The sequence below is a fragment of the Tenrec ecaudatus genome, chromosome 13 (assembly GCF_050624435.1).
Source record: "Tenrec ecaudatus isolate mTenEca1 chromosome 13, mTenEca1.hap1, whole genome shotgun sequence".
NCBI lineage: Eukaryota > Metazoa > Chordata > Mammalia > Afrosoricida > Tenrecidae > Tenrec > Tenrec ecaudatus.
The window spans coordinates 30,587,965-30,606,867 of NC_134542.1; the positions used below are offsets into that span (position 1 = coordinate 30,587,965).

Consider the following 18,903-nt stretch of genomic DNA (forward strand, 5'->3'; position numbering starts at 1 on the left):
TGGTCACGTAGAGAGCTCTGGAGAGTTGGAGAGCGAGCACACAATAACCCCGACAGTCATGCCATAGATCAAAGAGACAGAGAAAAAGGGAGGCAGCGAAAATCCCCTTCCCTTTTGTTGTTGTTCTTGTCAATGCAGCAGTCGGCCTGCTATATAGACCCACCACGCTGCGGCCTCTCACATCCAACTCCAGCATCCACCCGCCCAGCCATGGGGAAGGTGAGCCCAGCGGGCGGCCCAGGGAGGGTCCCCCAGCACAGAGCACCTAGCAGGCCGGCCCATGAGCCCTTTCCTCCGCTTGCCTTGTAGATCACCTTCTTCGAGGACCGGGGCTTCCAGGGCCGCTCCCACGAGTGCAGCAGCGACTGTCCCAACCTGCAGACCTACTTTAGCCACTGCAACTCCATCCGCGTGGACAGCGGCTGCTGGATGCTCTATGAGCGCCCCAACTACCAGGGCCTGCAGTACTTCCTGCGCCGGGGCGAGTACCCCGACTACCAGCAGTGGATGGGCCTCAGCGACTCGGTCCGCTCCTGCCGCCTCATCCCCCAGGTGGGTCCAGGCTCGGTCAAGGCTCCCCCTGCTTGATGCCCATGCTGGGTGCCCACTATAGCCTCCTTCCCTTCATTCACGTCGCCCGTGTTTCCTGCCACTGAAAAAAAATGTATGATGGAATGCATTTAATTGATCCTTTTATCTTGGTCTACTAAAATGAAGTTATCCTCTACACGGGATAAGTAGTGTATGATAATAGTCCCCAGCATCCAGGCCGCTGGCAATGCATGAACAAAAGATGTCCTCCTCGCCCTCTGGTGGTCTTCCTCCAGTCACTTGGGCTGTTTCTTGCTGTTCTCCTGTTACAGGGGCTAAGAGTGCAGCTAATTCCTACGGTTGTGATGAGGATAAAGGGTAGAACCAGGCACATGCTACCGCCACCCCACAGTCCACATGATTATTTTGAACAGGAATCAGACCCAACAAGTATCTTACTTTTTAATGAGGCAAAACAGCTAACTCACAATGTGAATCCAGTAGTTCTGGAAAGCCACGCTGCTCACCAAACAAAATCCCAGCCCCAAACCGCAGCCCCTGCGGCGACGTTGATTCGGACTCACAGTGACCATCATCTCTATGCAAGCAATGCCCAGGCCTGGTTTCCAGTGAATCGCACCACCAGCCTGCTATTCCAGTTAGAGAAGCTCTCATTGGAACATGTCGGCGTCCTGCGGACAATGCATTGCATTGCTTTTGTACAATTTGAAACTCCTTAGAATGCATAGTCATTATGCACTGGGGTGCTAACCACAAGGTCGAAAGTTCAAAACCACCAATGAGGGGTACACTTCCCGACAGGGTCGCTATGAGTTGGAATCGACTCGATGGCAGTGTGTTTGTTTTGAGTTTAGAGGGTTTAATAACTTAATAAGATCAAACCCACTGCCACTGCCATCGAGTCGATTCCAATGCATAGTAGTTCTGTGGGTGAGAATAGAACTCCCCTGTGGCATGTTCAGGTTGGAAGTCTTACAGAGGCCAGCTTATTCCTATGTCTCCCAAGGAGCAGCTGGTCAGTTCAAAACTCTGACCTCTTAGTAACCCAACATTTCTTCCCTTGTGCCACCAGGACCGGCATTCACACCCAAACTAAAACCAACTTACTGCTCACAGCTGCCCTACAGGACAAGGCAGAACTGCCCCTGTGAGTTTCTAAGACTGGAACTCTTCATGGGAGTGGAAAGCCCTGTATTTCTCCTGAATAGCAGCTGGTGGTTTTGAACTACTGACCTTGTGGTGAGCAGCCCAATTTCTAATCACAGTGCCACTGAGACTCCTTCTGGGGTTGGCCTTGTTGTTGTTGTTGCTAGGTGCCATTGAGTCAGTTCTGACTCATAGCTACCTGATACTCCAGAAGCAATTGCTTGGGAGAACCGTTCCTTCAGGAGGTTCTAATGGCAGGAGGATAAAGGCACCGAGGCAGTGGTCGGAAACAGCAGATAAAGGAAGAGCAAGGTATTATACAAAGAAAAATGGGGTGTGCCCAGGTCCAGCAACCTAACTTCCCATTTTTAAAGAGGTTTTATGTCCTCTTGATCCAATCTTGACCTCCTTTATGACCCTGGGCTTCCATTTTTTACCGATTACCTGAAACAGATCTGCAGGAGCAGCTAATTGAAGCTGAGAGATGAAACCTATGTTGTGCTGGCCCCGCTATTCGGTGATTACCGGGTCTCCTGCGATGAGCTTTCTCTGAAATGCTACCATTCCGTGGCCTCACTCTGGGGGAAGCAGCCCCACTTTGTCTCCGCCTGGCTTCTAATGCATCAAGATTTAAAGCCGTGGTCTCAGGGATCCATTAGTCTCTTTATTTTCCTACCACCCAAGATGGGAGTACAATCGCCATGCACGTATGAATGAGAGAACATGCATGTCTCTCAGGGGGCCTGACACTTGTGAGAGCCTTGTAAAAAAGAACAAAATGGGAAAATGGTACTTCGAATGGTCCTCAGCGGGGCCAGTAGGTATGGCTCCTGACAGGGTGTGGCCCCGGGAAGTGGGTCTATGATGCCCTCTTCAGCTGTGTCTCCTACAACCAGCACAAGGATGCACACTGGCCTGAGAGTGACCATCTCTTTCGCTAACTGTGCGCACCGGTGATTTAGAAAAGGGAAAACTTGCTGTGATCTGGCCGGGCTGACTCAGTGACCCTCCAGGGCAGAGCTGCACTGCCTCTGGGTTTCTCAGACGACAGCTCTTTACAGCAGTGGATGGCAGTTCCCCAGTGGCGTGTATCCTTGGTGGCCCCCAAATGAGGCCTGAGTTTCTCGCTTTTCCTCTCGCGCTGTTTGCGGCACCCACAGGCCGGCGCGCACAGGATCCGGATCTACGAGCGAGAGGATTACAGAGGCCAGATGGCGGAGTTCACGGCCGACTGCTCCTCCCTCCAGGACCGCTTCCACCTCAGTGAGACCCACTCCCTCCACGTGCTGGAGGGCTGCTGGGTCCTCTACGAGATGCCCAGCTACCGGGGGCGGCAGTACCTGCTGCGGCCGGGGGAGTACAGGCGGTACCACGACTGGGGGGCCGTGAGCGCCAGGGTGGGCTCTCTGCGGAGAGCGACGGATTCCTCCTGAGATGGGTTTACTCGCCCCTTTGCTCCCTCTGGAAGCTAATAAAAGATTCCGTGTGTGTTCCATGCACTCACGAACTCCTCGCTTCTTTACGGCGCAGCAGAAACCAACCCTGTGGATTTTCCGACGTGGGTCAGGGGAAGTCCCGATGGGAGCGGGTCACCTAGGGACACGCCTGCTGCAGGAATGGTAGGTTTGCCGAGTGTCAGCACGCCCATGTTTGGTTCACAGCCACCCGGGAGACAGGTGAGACGTTGTCTGAGTGTGTTCTTGGCTGTACTTCTAGGAAGGCAGACACCGAGCGGGTGTGTGGGTCCAGACCACAAGCCTTTGGTTAGACACTGAGCTCTTAGTGTTGTGTCAACCAGGTCCCTCGGAGTCCGCGTGCCAAGAGCCAAATCCACTAACCGTCGGCAGCTGGGCAAGGGTGTTGGCCTTCCTGCACCTGCTGGATGTGAGGTCAATCATATAAATGCATGCCCGGCGGTAAGGCACATCATTGCTGGAGAGCAGCATCCGCTCCATAAGGGTTTGGTTACTGCTGACTATTTTGCACCTTATAAAAAAATCAGTGATTTTCAAAATTCTAATAATGGATTGAAGATGCCCGCGTTCCGAGTCACCTAGGACACTTGTTAACAAGCTGAGGCACGACCCCATGCCCAGGTGATTCTTGTTGCCGCTATTAGGTGCCCTTGAGTAGCTTCCAACCCAGCCAAGACCTCCTGACATTTTCCTATTTTACTTAAATGTGGGGTTGTTTTTTTTTCAAATACTCTTTATATTAAATATCCATAAAGCTTGCCTGAGAAATAAGGTTTGGACCTAGGGTCAGGATGAGACTTCTGTCTACTTTAAACTAACCAGGGAAGGTCAGAGTCGTCCAATTCCAAGGCCCTTCTCAGGCCATGGGAGGGCAGCCTCCAGGTGGTCTGGGCAGACAGCCGTGTAGCGGGAGCCAAGAGACTGGAGACATATAGACAAAGGACTTTTTCAAGCAGGATTTTTTCTTGATTAGGGGACTTGAACTGCCTGGAGACCAAGAAGCCACTTGTCTTGCTATAGAAGAAAGGAACGTGTCAAGAGCTCTGTAGAACCCCAAACCCTCTGCCACTGACTGCAACTCCTAGCAAGCCTACAGGGCCGAGTAGAATTTAGGGTTTCCAAGATTATAAATCTTTATGGGAACAGCCCTTACCCTAGTCTCGTGGAGCAGCTAGGGGGTTTGAACTGCCGACCTGATAGTTAGCAGCCCAGCGTTTGTTAAACCATGAACTTAGAACCCCAAACTGAAAACCAAACTCATTGCAGCAAAGCTTTTTCTTACACTAGACACGAGCGCCACCTGGTGCTCTCCAGAAGGAAGGCAAGTATGGTCTACAAACCATTTCCAAAAGAGAGATTGAAACCTTTTGGACATTTTGGCACCTTTGAAATAGACTCTGCTGTGCAGTTTATGTGAGGTGAACGTAACCTTTAGCCTAAGTGCTTATTAACCCAGTGGGAATCTTATTTTAAAATATATGCTTTAGTTGATGACACTGGATTACATATTTAGATATTATTCAATTGGTCAATGTTTTATTTTTATTTACTTATTTATTTAAAGATCATTTTATTGGGGGGATTTTACAGCTCTTATAACAATCCATGCATCAAGTGTATCAAACATATTTGTACATATGCTTCCATCATTCTTTTGTAGACATTTACTTTCTATTGAGCCCTTGGTATCAGCTCCCCTTCCACCCAATCTCCACGTGATTCCTTGATACATTATAAATTATTCGTATTTTTATATATTACACCAACTGCTGTACCCCTTTCCCCACGGTTTCTGTTGTTCATCCCCCTGGAGGGGTGTGGGGTGTGGTTATGTGTTGATCTCCCTTCGTCCCCTCCTCTCCCCACCTTTCCCCTACCTTCTACCCTCCTGGTATCACTACTCCCATTCCTGTTCCTGGATCCCGTGTGTCATGAGCTCTTATCTCTTATGTGCACCTGTGCACATGTTCCGGTTGAGCCTGCAGACTGGAGTCATGGGTGCTTTCACCACAGAGACTAAAAACAGAGCTTGGTGACACTTCTTTCTTTTGCCCTCCTAGTGGGTGTGAAGGGTTCTCTCTGTGGATTTAAGCTCTATTTCCCTAGTGACTAAGGATGCTGAGCGTCCCTTCAGGAGCTTACTGGCCATATGCATGCCTTTGGTGTCATGTTGTTGGTAGGGGCTTTTGGGCCGGTTCTGACCCACAGAAATCCTGTGCGCAACAGATCAGAACTCCGCTGGGTCCTGCACCACGCTCACAATGGTTTTGGGTTCCAGTCCATTGTTGCAGCCCTGTGTGGATCCATCTCACCGAGAGCCTCCCCCTTTGTTGCTGCCCCTTCCTTTTACCAAGCAGGATACCATTCTTCAGGGACTGGGTTTTCTTGATACTGTTCCATTGCTTTGCCAGCTACTCAAACATTTTGACTGTTATTTAATTGGGTTGTTTGTTTTACTGAGTTAGAAGAGTTTCTCTGTATATTCTGAATAGGTTCTTCTTATGATCATTTATTTTAAATAATATTTTATTGTGCAGTCATTGGAACTAAAGCATAGCCACTTCTTTAGAGGTGAGAGTCTGCTTGAGCTGCATCCCCGGAGGGGATGGGGCCCTTTTAATGGAGACGTCCAGCACGTCCATTGAGCGCGGGCCTTTAGACGGAGTCCTCTGCCCTCCCCTTTCATCTCTGGTTGTCTCAGGGGGCCACTTCTAATAGAGGAACCTTTGAGTTCATGAGTCAGAGAGATCCACACTCGTGTCTAGATAGTTCCCCATTTCATCTTCAAGGCCAACTCCTACCTACTTAGGACTTTTCTCAACCCACTTCACAATGTCCTTTATGGTTTTGTTTTTTCCTTATGATGGTTGCTGTACAGTTTTTCCTGATGTCTTGATTCAGTTCCTTCAGAGGAAAAACAATGGGGTGGGGTGGGGGAGCCTATTCCAAATATTGTTGACTGACTTCCTCTGTCCATCTGTCCCCTTTTCATTCCCTATAAATACACTCAGAGCACAGCCTCACCTCACTGGCTTTCAAAGACCACCATCATTCTAAGCCTAACCAGAGCTGATGGACAGTATATAATCGGACTCCTCTCCTGGTGTGTTTGAGAGCCATGGTCTGGATCCCTTCGGACCACACCCTCCCTCCCTACACCTGCTCAGACTTCTTGGGGGTCTTCTTCCCACCTGACCCACCTGCTCTCCATTTAGCCTGGTCCTGAAGATAGAAAGAGGCAATTTTTGCTACCGCTCACAAATAAAGTTCATTTTCTTATCTCCTCTGGGCTTCTGTAAGTATTCCAGTAAATCTCCACCACGGGTACCACAATGATACAAAGTAACAAACAAAACTGCAAACACGCCCAGCGTCTATATCCCAGTGTGGACCCACCCGCCTGAAGTTTTGACTTCCACTACACACCTTGACTTTGTAGCTACCTGCCAGATCCTGGCTTCGACCAAAAAGATAACCCTCAACTTACCTCTTCACCTCCTCTCTCCATGAAAGCAAACTAGTCCGTGCTTCGCTGACATGGGACCCCTCAGGAAGCGTGGCTCCGCTCCTCGTGCTTCAGATTCTTCTCCGTGCTTTCCTAATCTCCCGATTAGCTTTCCGCTGACTTTGTCACCCTCTTCCGTTCCTTCTGTGACCACTAAAGTGGCTCTGTTTTGAAATGATCCCTTCCTCGTCACAAGACCCAGAAGAAGCCACAACAAACTCCCGGAGCCATCGTGGAACCTGTCACACAGCCGAGTTCTCCCAGGCAGAGACATTCGCCAGCCCACGTGCTAACAGCAGGCAGGCTAGGATTTCTCTGAATCCAGAGTGGACACACTTCACCGCTAAGTGACACATAAAAAGAGGCATCCCGATAGAGGACACGGGGAGTGTGCTGATGAATTGCTTTATATGGATTAATGCCAGACTAGACCCAAGGAGTTGGAGATTGCCCCACATGTGCAACTTTTCTGAGATTCTGTTCTGCTCGATTCGCCTTCACCCCCTTATAACCCCCCCCCTCATTCCCATGAGTATATTCATTTGTGCCCCTGGGTCCTGCAATTTGCTGCCATGTCCCACGGAAACTCACAAAGCTTGGAGGAAATGCCTCACGTGGTGGGGGGTCCTGTTTGGTTCAAAATCCAATGCAGGGTCTAGAGCTCAAAGCCAAACACGGCCAAAAGCCTCAGCCCACACATCAAATCTGCCTTCCTCTGGTGAGCGGCAGGCTCGGTTTCTACACCATCACTCAGGTTTCTAGACCGCTCACAGCCCTGGCAGGGTCTTTTCAAAAGGACAATTTACTGAAGAAAATGGGAATGGAGACGAGTTGATGCATTTGGATGATGGTGTTGGCGAAGCATCTCGAATCTACTGTGAACCTCCAGGAGAACCAACACCTCTGTCTTGGAAGAAGTACAACCATAATGCTCCCCAGAAGCCATGACAGGAAGACTTCATCTCACACACTTTAGGCATGTCATCAGGAGAGGGCAGTTTCCGGTGAAGGTCAGCATCCTGGGTAAAGCAGCGAGCCCACAGCAAAGGGGGAGACCTTGAATGAGATGCATTGGCACCGTGGCTTCAACAGGGGACTCCAGCGTGCCGACCATGGTGAGGATGGCGCAGGGCCAGGCAGGGCTTCATTCTGCTGCACATAGGGTCGCTCTGAGTCAGCACCAACTTGACGGCACCAAACAACAACAACACACAGAGAAGAGAACTGAATCATGAAATGGCTGCGATATCCTGGGAAGTCGCCCTTGGCCATGAGACATTCATGTTCCCATTAGGGAACAGAACAAGCTCTACTCTCAATGGTCCCGATAAGAAACGGAAATCATGTCGGCTCGCTCCATGGTCAGCGACCTTGGGAATAAGGAGGGAGCCGGGTTACTTGATCCCTTCAGAAATAGGATGGGCTTGTCTCTGACGGCTGGCTATTACATGAAGAGTGTGAGCAGGAAATGGTTTCCCTTGTTGAAACAAACAAAAATTTACAGAAATCTCACCAGCCTAGGATGAAAATTTATGTGGGTCATGCACAGTTATTACTAATTATCTTGGGTTGATTACTATATATATTACTATATATCTTGTCATATATATATATATGACATATATATATATATGACAAGTAGTTATTGAAGGACGAGGAGAGCCAAGTCCTACCTATAAAAGACAAAAAACAATGAAACCTGTCCAACTTGGATGCAAAGGCCCCAGGACGAAGCGCTAGCACTCTGAGAGGCATGTGGAAGCAGCAGTGGGTAGCGTGAAGCAATAGCCAGGCATAGCTCCACAGCAAGAGCTGGCTCTGCTCCGAGGGCAGGGCCAGGCGCAGGGAAGACACCCCACCTCAGGGCAGAGTTTGCAGTGCAAATTGCCAAGTTCCAGAGAGAAGCCCCAAAGTTGTGCGTTCTCACCAGTGCTCAGGAAGACCAGGCAAGTCAGGGCAGCCGAGCGTCAGCAGCAGTGCCTGAGGCTAGATGAATACAAAGGCGCAGTGAACAGACCACTGGGAACCTGGTCTGCAGCCCACACCTACGAAGCTGTTGCTCAAAGCTAGGTTTCTGTCCCAGGAGAGCACTGGGTGTTGAAGCCAGTCACGCAAATGGCACAGTCACTAGAGACGAGCAGGCAGGAGGTCAACGTAGCTGGATGCCCAGCAGGAATCTGGGGCTTTGCTCACGTCCGTTGCTTCTAAGAACACTGATGATGATACAGGTTGGCATAAAAAACTCACTCTAGTGGTCAAGGCTCTGCCTATCTCTGGTGGCAGATTTCCCATTCATGAAGTGATTAGGAGGGCAAAACAGGTAGACCAGTGGTTCTCCACCTTCCTCATGCCGCTGCCCTTTCATACACTTCCTCTTGTCCTGGTAATCTCCAACCCTAAAATTATTTCGTTGCTACTTCATAACTTTCATTTTGCTACTGTTATGAATCGTCCATAACTATTTGATATGCAGGATGTATTTTCATTTTTACAAATGGAACATAATGAAAGCATAGTGATTTATCACAAAACAATATGTCATTATATATCGTGAAATATTTATTTCTAATGACAAATAAATGAAAGTTTGTCTTGAAGTCTGGTGTAGCATAGGTAACAGTCTTCACACTGGGTACTCGTAGGTGGGCATATCTGCATGTAGGTGGACCCACCTGGAGACGGATAGAGGGGCGGTGTCTCCATTCCTAAGGCCATCGGAAATATGTGTTTTCCGATGGTCTTAGGTGACCCCTGTCAAAGGGTCGTTTGGCCCCAAAAGGGGTTGAGACCCACAGGTTGAGAACCGCTGTGGTAGACAATAGCAGCTATCGCTGGGAGGTAGAGAGCAGATGGAAATGAAGACTGGGACTAGGGCGGCCAGGCCCCTTATGAGGTCAGACACAGGTTAAGAATTATTCCGACAGCCACAACAGTCATTCAATCGATCATTCAGCAAAGGTTCATTGTGCATTGATGTCCCAGTCCCAGGGCTGCTGAGGTCAGCAGAGACATTTCAGAGATGGTAAGGTGACCTGAAGGGGGAGGGGAAAGGGCAAACACTGATGGAGCCCTTATTTTGTACCTGGAATGGTAGCAACTTCTGGGAATGCAAAGAGGAAGAAGATAGAATCTTTCCCCGTAGGGAGCTCAGAGTCTAGGAAGGGGCCAGACCCACAATGGACTTGCTAAGGTAAAACGAGATGAACTCTGTATGAGCTGAGGGTGTGAAAGGCTAGCGGAGGTCTAGATGCTCAAAAGACCAAACTCACTGCCATTGAGTAGGCGCCGACTCATAGCAACCTGAAGGACAGGGTGGAGACTGTAACTAAAGGCAGTAGAAAGTCCGGTCTGTCTCCCAACAATCAGCTGGTGGTTTTGAACTGCCGACCTTGCAGTTAGCAGCCCAGCGAGTATCCACTATGCTACTAGCGTTCGGGGGCCTAGCTAGGTAAGGTTTCCAGAGGAAGATTCTGTCCCTTCTGAGGTGGTGCTATTGCAGGTGGGTTTTAAATTACACGTAAAAATCGAACAGTTGAGAAAGAACAGAAGGACACGGTTGGCAGCAGAACTGCGTGAGGAAGGCGTGGATGCAGACTCATGGCAGGACATGATAAATCCGACACAGTGAAGAAGCTGGTGGGGCCGGAGCTCAAGGCATGAGGTGTGGCTGCAGGAGGGAGTGGCGGGGAGAAGGGTTTGTGGAAGGCTCTCAACAGGCTAGATATGATTATACCTGTGTTTCCCGAAAGACATGTTACAGATGGACTTCCCCAGACATAGCCTCACCTGCCATGCCAGGGGAATGGGGCCCAGGGTGCCAGCTCTCCCCATCTTGAGGGACCTCTGGAGTTCTGTATTCTGATGCTAACTCTCTGCCTCATTCTGATGTTTAATATTGGCTTAAGTTGGAAAATTCACACACAGGGGAAGCAAAGCATATCCTGAGCTAAATTCCTGCCCAATTAGGAACAAAGGAGAGGTTCTTTAAAAATCTAGATAGGAATGGAGCGCTGGAATCACACAGACCTGGGTTTGAGCTTGTCTTTCCCATTCACCAGCTGGGTGCCCCTGGCAAGTGTGATGGAATAGATGGCGCTCCCCCAGACTCGCGGTGAGATCTTCAGGATTACACTTGTGTATATGACACGGTTTGCATAGACAGCTTGCTCCCTTCTGTTAATTAGATCACACCCGAACAGGCTGGGTTCTGAATGTAATCACCACTGGGCTTTAGAAAGGGCAGCTTGGTGCTAGAGACATACTCAGGTTGTCGTGAGGATGAAGTAAATAATCCAGGGTAAGCCCCGAGCCCAGAGTTGTCGCTATTGTTGTTAGGTGCCATTGGGCCAGTTCCGGTTCATAGCGACCCTGTTGTACAACAGAATGAAACACTGCCCGGTCCCAAGCCATCCTCACAATTGTTTTCATGTCTAAGCAGCCACTGTGTCAACCCATCCTGTCACGGGTCTCTCTTTTTTGCTGCCCTTCTACTTTACCAAGTATGATGCCCTTTCCATGGATTAGTCTCTCCTGGCAACATGTCCAAAGGACATGGCATAAAAAAATGTCCATATATATATATAAGCTTCTATTGTTTAGTAGTAGTTGTAATGAAAGTGTGGCTATCAAGTTATAATTATTATATATTGCATTACCATCGAGTCAGTGTCTTATGTTCCTTTTCATAAGTTAAGGCTGTCTTTATGTTTAGATTTAAGCACTATAATTACTAAACTCCATTGTGGCCAAGTCAATTTTAACTTGTATCAGTGGTAGGATGGAGTAGAATTGCCCCATGCATCTCTATGACAGGCTGCAAATCTTGACAGCATGGTGATGAAGCATTGGGCTGCAGTCTGCATGGTGGGCAGTTGGAAACCCCCAGCCCCTTCGAGGCAGAAGGACTGGACTTTCTACTCCATAAGCAGTCAGTCTCAGACCCACAGGGTCACTATGAGTCAGCACTGCCTATGCGATGGCAGCAAGTTTGTTTGGGGTTTTGCAAATCTTTCTGGAAGCAGACTGCACATCTTCCTCCCCCAGAGGGGCCAGTGGGCTCAAGCCACTCATTGTTTGGTTAGCAGCTGAGTTCTTTAACCACCGTGCTAGTCTAGTCCCATAAATCATTGTGACAGTCCTAACAAATAAACAAAACGCCCCTCACGTGTATTTTACATACTTCCCTAGTTTTAAAACTTATAATAATAAGAAAAGTAAGACGAGTTTTCATTGACATTTGCCTGCTGTTTGGAAAGGAGTCCTAGCCTGCCCTATAGGCTCACCGTGAGTAGGCAATGACTCCACAGCAGTCGTGGTGCTTACATAATTTTGTGTCAACTTGAAGTGTAGGGATGGAGTCCAGCCTGTCAATCAGGGCACAGCCTCCTTGTGGGCGTGGCTTCCTCATAAGGAGGATCCGGGAACCTCCTCCTCTCCTTCTGCCTTCACCTTCCTGTTGAGGAGCCACAGACACCTGCATGATCGCTGGAGATTTGCTGCCCGCCCCACCCCACCCCTGCCATTGGGTCCCAAGACTTTGCACCCATCGACCAGCGATCTTCCTGCATTTTGCATCATCGTTTGTGGCTGTGTGAGTCTAAAGACGGATTTATGGGCTAATAGTGGACTTCTAGACTAGTATAGGACATATGGACTTGAGTTGGACTGGGCAGGGATGTTTTATTGAGGCATAATTACCTCTTAGTATAAAGCTCTCTCATACATATATGAGTGTCCTTGGATTTGTTTCCCTAGTCAACCTGGCCTAACATAGCAGTGATTTTTTGGGGGGGTGGGGGGTGGGGGGACGGAGTGGGCGGTTGGAAAATGAACCAGTGAATACAGACTTTTCTCACAAGAGAACAAAAACAAACTCAGGGCCATCAAATCCGTTCCGACTCATAGCAATCCTGTAGGACACGGTAGAACTGGCCCTTGGGTTTCTGAGGTTGTAATTCTTTGTGGGAGTAGAAAGCCTCATCTTTCTCCCAAGGGAGCACCTGGTGGTTTAGAAGTGCTGATCTTGGGGTTAGCAACTGAACACATAACCACTCTACCACCTAGGCTTTTCCAAGAGTATGTACAAATTGCATTTCTTTCAATGATGAAAGTTTATTTTTTATCATTTGCCTATGAATTGACTCTCAAAACAGTGGCAGAATTCATTCTTATCACTTCTTTTTATTTATTTATTTTTATTATGGTTTATTTTACATTTTATTAGAAGCTCATACAACTCTTATCACAATCCACACACATATATACATCAACTGTACAAAGCACATCCATACATTCTTTGCCCTAATCATTTTCAAAGCATTTGCTCTCCACTTAAGCCCTTTGCATCAGGTCCTCTTTTTTTTCCCCTCCCTCCCTGCTCCCCACTCCCTCATGAGCCCTTGATAATTTATAGATTGTTATTTTGTCATATCTTGCCCTATCCGGAGTCTCCCTTCGCCCCCTTCTCCGCCGTCCCTCTCCCAGGGAGGAGGTCACATGTGGATCCTTGTAATCAGTTCCCCCTTTCCAGCCCACTCACCCTCCACTCTCCCAGCATCGCCCCTCACACCCCTGGTCCTGAAGGTATCATCCACCCTGGATCCCTGTGCCTCCAGCTCCCATATGCACCAGTGTAAAACCTCTGCCCTATCTAGTCCTGCAAGGTAGAATTCGGATCATGGTAGTTGGCGGGAGGAAGCATCCAGGATCTGGGGGAAATGTGTGTTCTTCATCGGTACTACCTCGCACCCTGACTGACCCATCTCCTCACCTAAACCCCTCTATGAGGGAATCTCCAGTGGCCGACAAATGGGCCTTGGATCTCCACTCTGCACTTCCCCCTTCATTCACTATGGTATATATATATATATATATATATATATATATATATATATATATATATATATATATATATATATATATATATGATGCCTTATACCTGCTCCCTTTGGCACCTCGTGATCGCACAGGCTGGTGTGCTTCTTCCATGTGGGCTTTATTGCTTCTGAGCTAGATGTCCGCTTGTTCACCTTCAAGCCTTTAAGACCCCAGACACTATATCTTTCGATAGCCGGGCACCATCAGCTTTCTTTGCCACATTTACTTATGCACCCGTTTGTCTTTGGCGATCGTATCATGGAGGTGTGCAGCCAATGATATGATTTTTTTGTTCTTTGATGCCTGATAACTGATCCCTTTGAGACCACGCGATCACACAGGCTGGTGTGTTCTTCCATGTGGGCTTTGTTGCTTCTGAGCTAAATGGCCGCTTGTTTATCTTCAAGCCTTTAAGACCCCAGACCCTATCTCTTTTGATAGCCGGGCACTATCAGCTTTTTTCACCACATTTACTTGTTCATCCACTTTGGCTTCAGAAGTTGTGTCAGGAGGGTGAGCATCATAGAGTGCCAATTTAATAAAAGAAAGTATTCATGCATTGAGGGAGTGCTTGAGTACAGGCCCAAGGTCCTTCCACCACCTTAATACTAAACCTATAAATATAGACACATAGATCTATTTCTCCATCCTCATATATATATTTGCATGTACATGTCTTTGTCTAGACCTCCATAAATGCCCCTTGACTCCTAGCTCTTTCCTCTATTTCCCTTGACTTTCCTCCTGCCCTACTACCATGCTCCGTCCCCACCTGGGCTACTGCTATACCTCTTCTCTAAGCAACCTTACCCTTGATCATTCCCCACCAGGCCTGCCACTCCCCCCTCACTACCATTTTGGGTCCCATGTTGTTCCCTTGTCCCTGTGTTTGTTAACACCACTTCCTTACCCCTCCATCTCCCCCCACCCCAAGTCCCCCCAGAACTGTCGGTCCCGTTGTTTTTCCTCCAGATAGTTCATCCAGCCTGTCCTATTCACACAGACCCGTGGAGACAATAACATTCATGAAAACATGACAGAGGAAAACAAAGCAACAGTATACAACCAGACAACAAAAACAAACCACTGACAAAGAACAAAACACTTCACAAAAGAAAAGCTTGTAGTTTGTTCAAGGATCGTTTGCTGGCCCTTAGGAGCGTTTTCCAGTCCAGTCTGTTGGGGCACCACTCCCTGGCCCCAAAGTCCACTTTCAGCATACCTTGCCACTCCATTCCCTCGCTGTTCTACTGCACTCCCCCAGTGATTTGCCTCGGTATGGTGGGATCAGGCCAGGTGCAATTCCCACACTGTGTCTCTGGTGCTGTCCCCTGTATCACCCTTGGTCACTGAGGGGCATCATGTCTCATAGTGGGGCCAGCCATGTTGTTCTCTCTGTGGACTGGCTGCTCTAATCAGGAACATCATCCTCATGGCCTGGTGGGCCAGGCTGTGCTCCACTCTCTCCTCCTCCCCCTTCATCTGCTCCCGTGTGCTCTGATCAGATATGTCCATCTCCCGGAGCTGCAGAATCAATGTCATCCTTTGAAACAAATTCTTCTTGGGGGAGGGGGAGGAATCCACTTAATTTTTGGTGTTGAGACCAGCCTCCCAGACCTCTCCACTGGTTCCCTACTCCACGCTGGGATATTGCATTCACACCTTGTGGCACTGACTTGAAGTCTGGTCCCACTTTTCCTGTGGAGATATAAACAATACCCTCCCCTTGGGCCCACAATCAATGCCTTTGGAAGCCAGGTGAAGAAATTAGATAGCATATGGCCCTGCACAGACCTGCCACCAAAGACCTCTTTATGGACCATCAGGATGAGAACGAAGGTGCACCTGACGCAAGGCAGGACATGGTCCTCACCTCATCTGCGTATGAAAGCTGGACAATGCATAAGGAAGACTTAGGATGGATTGATGCCTTTGAATGACAATGTTGGCAAAAAGAATGAATGTGCCAGGGACCACAAGAATGAGCAACCTGTCTTGAAAGAAGTACAGTCAGAATGCTTGTGAGGATGTCAAAGCTCTGTCACATATGCTTTGAACCCAGTCCCCAGAGAAGGGCGTATCCTGCTTGGGAAAGCATGCTGAGCAAACCGTCCCCGTGTGGTTTTCCGCCATCCTTCCCTCTTCCATCTGCACCTCCTTTTAGCTGCTGACTTGTGGGATTGTTAGATAGAAGCCTCCCTCCCCTTTTCAGCCAAACTGCGCGGGAGCACAATAAAAAGAGGGGGACCCTCACTCAACAAGACGGAGTGACGTAGTAGCTACAATAACGGGCTCAAACGTCACGTCACAGCTGGGAGGCCAGACAGCGTTCCATCCTGTTGTAGGTCGGGACATTAGGAGCTGGAACCAAGCAGACAGCTCATAGCAACAACAGTGAAGGAGTAGGTCAGGTGCTAGACCTCCCAATCCCGCACCCCTCGCTTACTCATTGACCACAGACTTCTTGGGGATGGCATCGGGCCCAGGAGGTATTAGATGGGGTTGGGGAGGTTTCTGGCCTCTCAGGGAAAGAGCGCAACCTAGCTGAGAAGAACGCCATCTAATGAATAATTCCACAAATCAACATATGAAGGGAGCTGGAGAAGGAAGTGACAGAGAAAGGGACACTGAGGGAAAGAGCCATTGTCAGGCAGTTGTTAGCCTCACCTAGTCCACTAGAGGGCAATGACAGACAGGCGTTTGAGACCATTCCTGAGCCGGTCTGTCCCCAGAAGCAGGGGCGAGCTTTTGCTGATAGAGAAGCTTGTATTACTCAAAAGAAACGAAGGGCCCAAGTGTAAAGTTACATATATAATGTCATAATGTAGAGTCTCATCCAAGAGTACAATATGAGTCTCACCAGATGCCCAGTGACCTAAAAAGATACAGCAGAATGGGAAAGTTTCCAAGACCCCATCTCTACAAAAGCCCGATTCTTGGCTTTTGCTCAGAGCAGACAGGTCCTTGCTCAGTGCTTCTGCTTCGTGGGTGCTCTCCCTCCATCTTCATTTACTCACCTGCTTATTTCATCTTTTTTTTTAATACTTCAGATAAGATTGGTTTAAGACACACCACACCCTACACTAATAGTGCCTCATTAACTTAACAAAGACAATTCATTCCCAAATGGGATGATAACAGGCTTAAAACCCCACTGCCATTCTAGTCAATTCTGACCCATAGTGACCCTACTTAGGGTTCACCAGGCTGTCAATCTCTAGGGAAACACACAGCCTCATCTTTCTCCCAAGGAGCAGCTGGTTGGTTTGAACACTTACCCACCAACCCTCCTTAACCACCAAAAGAGTCTCCAGTAAATTCTGATTCATAGTGACCCTATAAGACAGAGTGGAACCGCCCCGGTGGGTTTCTGAGTCTAACTCTTTACATGAGTAGAAAGCCTCCTCTTTCTCTAGCAGATCAGCGGGTGGTTTCGAACTGCTGACCTTGCAGTTAGCAGACCAATATATAGCCACTACTCTACCTGGGCTACTAACCCACAGGATTTACCACACATACCTTTTGGGGGTGGAGAGGACACAATTCAATCCATAGAATAAGCATAACATACTTCATTCAGATTCTATGAGCAATGTTTAGACGCACAAGAGTCCATAAAATGGCAATTTTATATGTGATTCTATGCTGTTAACCTTGTTAGGAGATTCCAATGTTACAATGTTAGAATGCTATCCAAAACTGTCTGCTGGCATTTTCCAGGTTTTGAACAGTCTCTATTGCTCTGCAATACTACTCAGCTTACCATTTTCATCTATTAAACAGATAAATTAAGCAAAAACCTAAACAACTGCTCTTTTGGGTTTAGAACAATTGCTTAATAAATAAAAATATTAAGTTTAGTAGTACTGAACTTAAACTAAACTCCAGTAGTTTTGTAGTACTAAAAAGGAGCCCTGGTGGCATTGACCTATTAATGGAAAGATCAGTGGTTCAAACCTAGCAGTTGCTCTTGGGAGCTGTCTGCTCCCATCAAGCCCCCAAAACCCGAAAGGGCGGGTTTACTCTACGGACAGTCTGAGCAGATCCTCTATAAGGTCGCCATGAGTTGGAATGGACCCAAGAGCTGTGGGTGTGGTTTTTTGGTTACAATGATTAAAGAATATGAAGAAGATTGGAGGTATTTTAACTTGTTGTCAAGTGTTTGAAATCTTTCCAATGAGCATCACCAACGAGTGAACTTGGCAGGCATGTTGAACATATTCCTGGCATGAAAAGGACAAAAGCTCTGGAAATGCCCTTGCTGAGCCCAGTCCTACTACTTCTAAGGGAAAAAATGCCAACTTTAGAGTGCTCATCCACGGACAAGATTTAGAGGCTGTTGATGAGGAAACTTGCACATCTAAAGGTTCCTGCTCACCCCATCTCACACATGATTAGTGAAAGCTTTTAAAGCAACGGATGGTACTTGCCAAAAAGTCCACTGTTCAAAATATGTGTCCACTTGGCTGGCCATGGTTTTGCAATTATGGAACAACGTGTGTCTACAGTTACACGATGATGTAAATATCCTCCAAAATGTGATCAGCCGATCAGTTGTAAGGGATTGGCATGGGACGTAATGCCCTTAAGTAGGGCAGGGCCTTGACTCCAGGTCAGGGGAGTTTCCCTGATGTGTGACCTGTATCATCATTTATCTTATAAGAGATTAAAAAAAAAAACGGCAGAGAAGGAAAAATCTGACTGCTAACAAGACAAAAGAGCTGAGAGTGAAGCTTGTCCTTTGGAGCCAAGGGCACTGCATTGAGGACCTTCTAGACTCAGAGGAAGATGGCTGGCAGCACATCTGAAGGTCTCCAAGGGCCCCAGGCCTACAGTTGTTAAAGAAGACAAGGACCTTTTCCCAGAGCTGTTTGAAAGAGCACCTTCCCTTTAGAACTAGTACCGTGAAGTCTAGCCTCCTAGATTCTAGCCTCTGCGTTATAAAAGTCACCCATCTGTGGTATTGTTGTTATAGCAACACTGGATAACTAAGGTAGCCATCATTAGTTAGACATTGATAATAAAAGTATTAATAATGGTTAAAAATAGAATAAGTGTATACTAAGAAAGTTTTCCATTCAACCATGAAAATAAGAGCATAAATGCTTAGATAGATGAATGGATGTGTTAGACTGGGTGGTCTAAACAAACAACATCAATAACACTCATATACAAGGGGATATCGTCCCCCCAAAATATGGGAAAAAGCTCTATTAAGTGACTCGCTCTGAGTTAGTGCACCCAGTGACATCACCTGGAAAAGTTCTCTCTGATCACAATGAACTTTCTCATACAATCAATTTCCCTTGAACTTTATTTTTGGTGATGGCCAACTTAAGAGAACAGCAT

The 18,903-nt window shown here is 47.8% G+C and overlaps 1 protein-coding gene across 1 annotated transcript; it reads left to right on the top strand.

Moving 5' to 3' along the window:
* The first annotated feature begins 210 nt into the window (after nucleotides 1-210).
* Nucleotides 211-3,131, top strand: LOC142424371 (gamma-crystallin B-like). The gene is made up of 3 exons (XM_075529531.1): nucleotides 211-219; nucleotides 310-552; nucleotides 2,859-3,131. The coding sequence occupies exons 1-3, from the start codon at nucleotides 211-213 to the stop codon at nucleotides 3,129-3,131; spliced, it is 525 nt and encodes a 174-aa protein (XP_075385646.1).
* The last annotated feature ends 15,772 nt before the right edge of the window (nucleotides 3,132-18,903 follow it).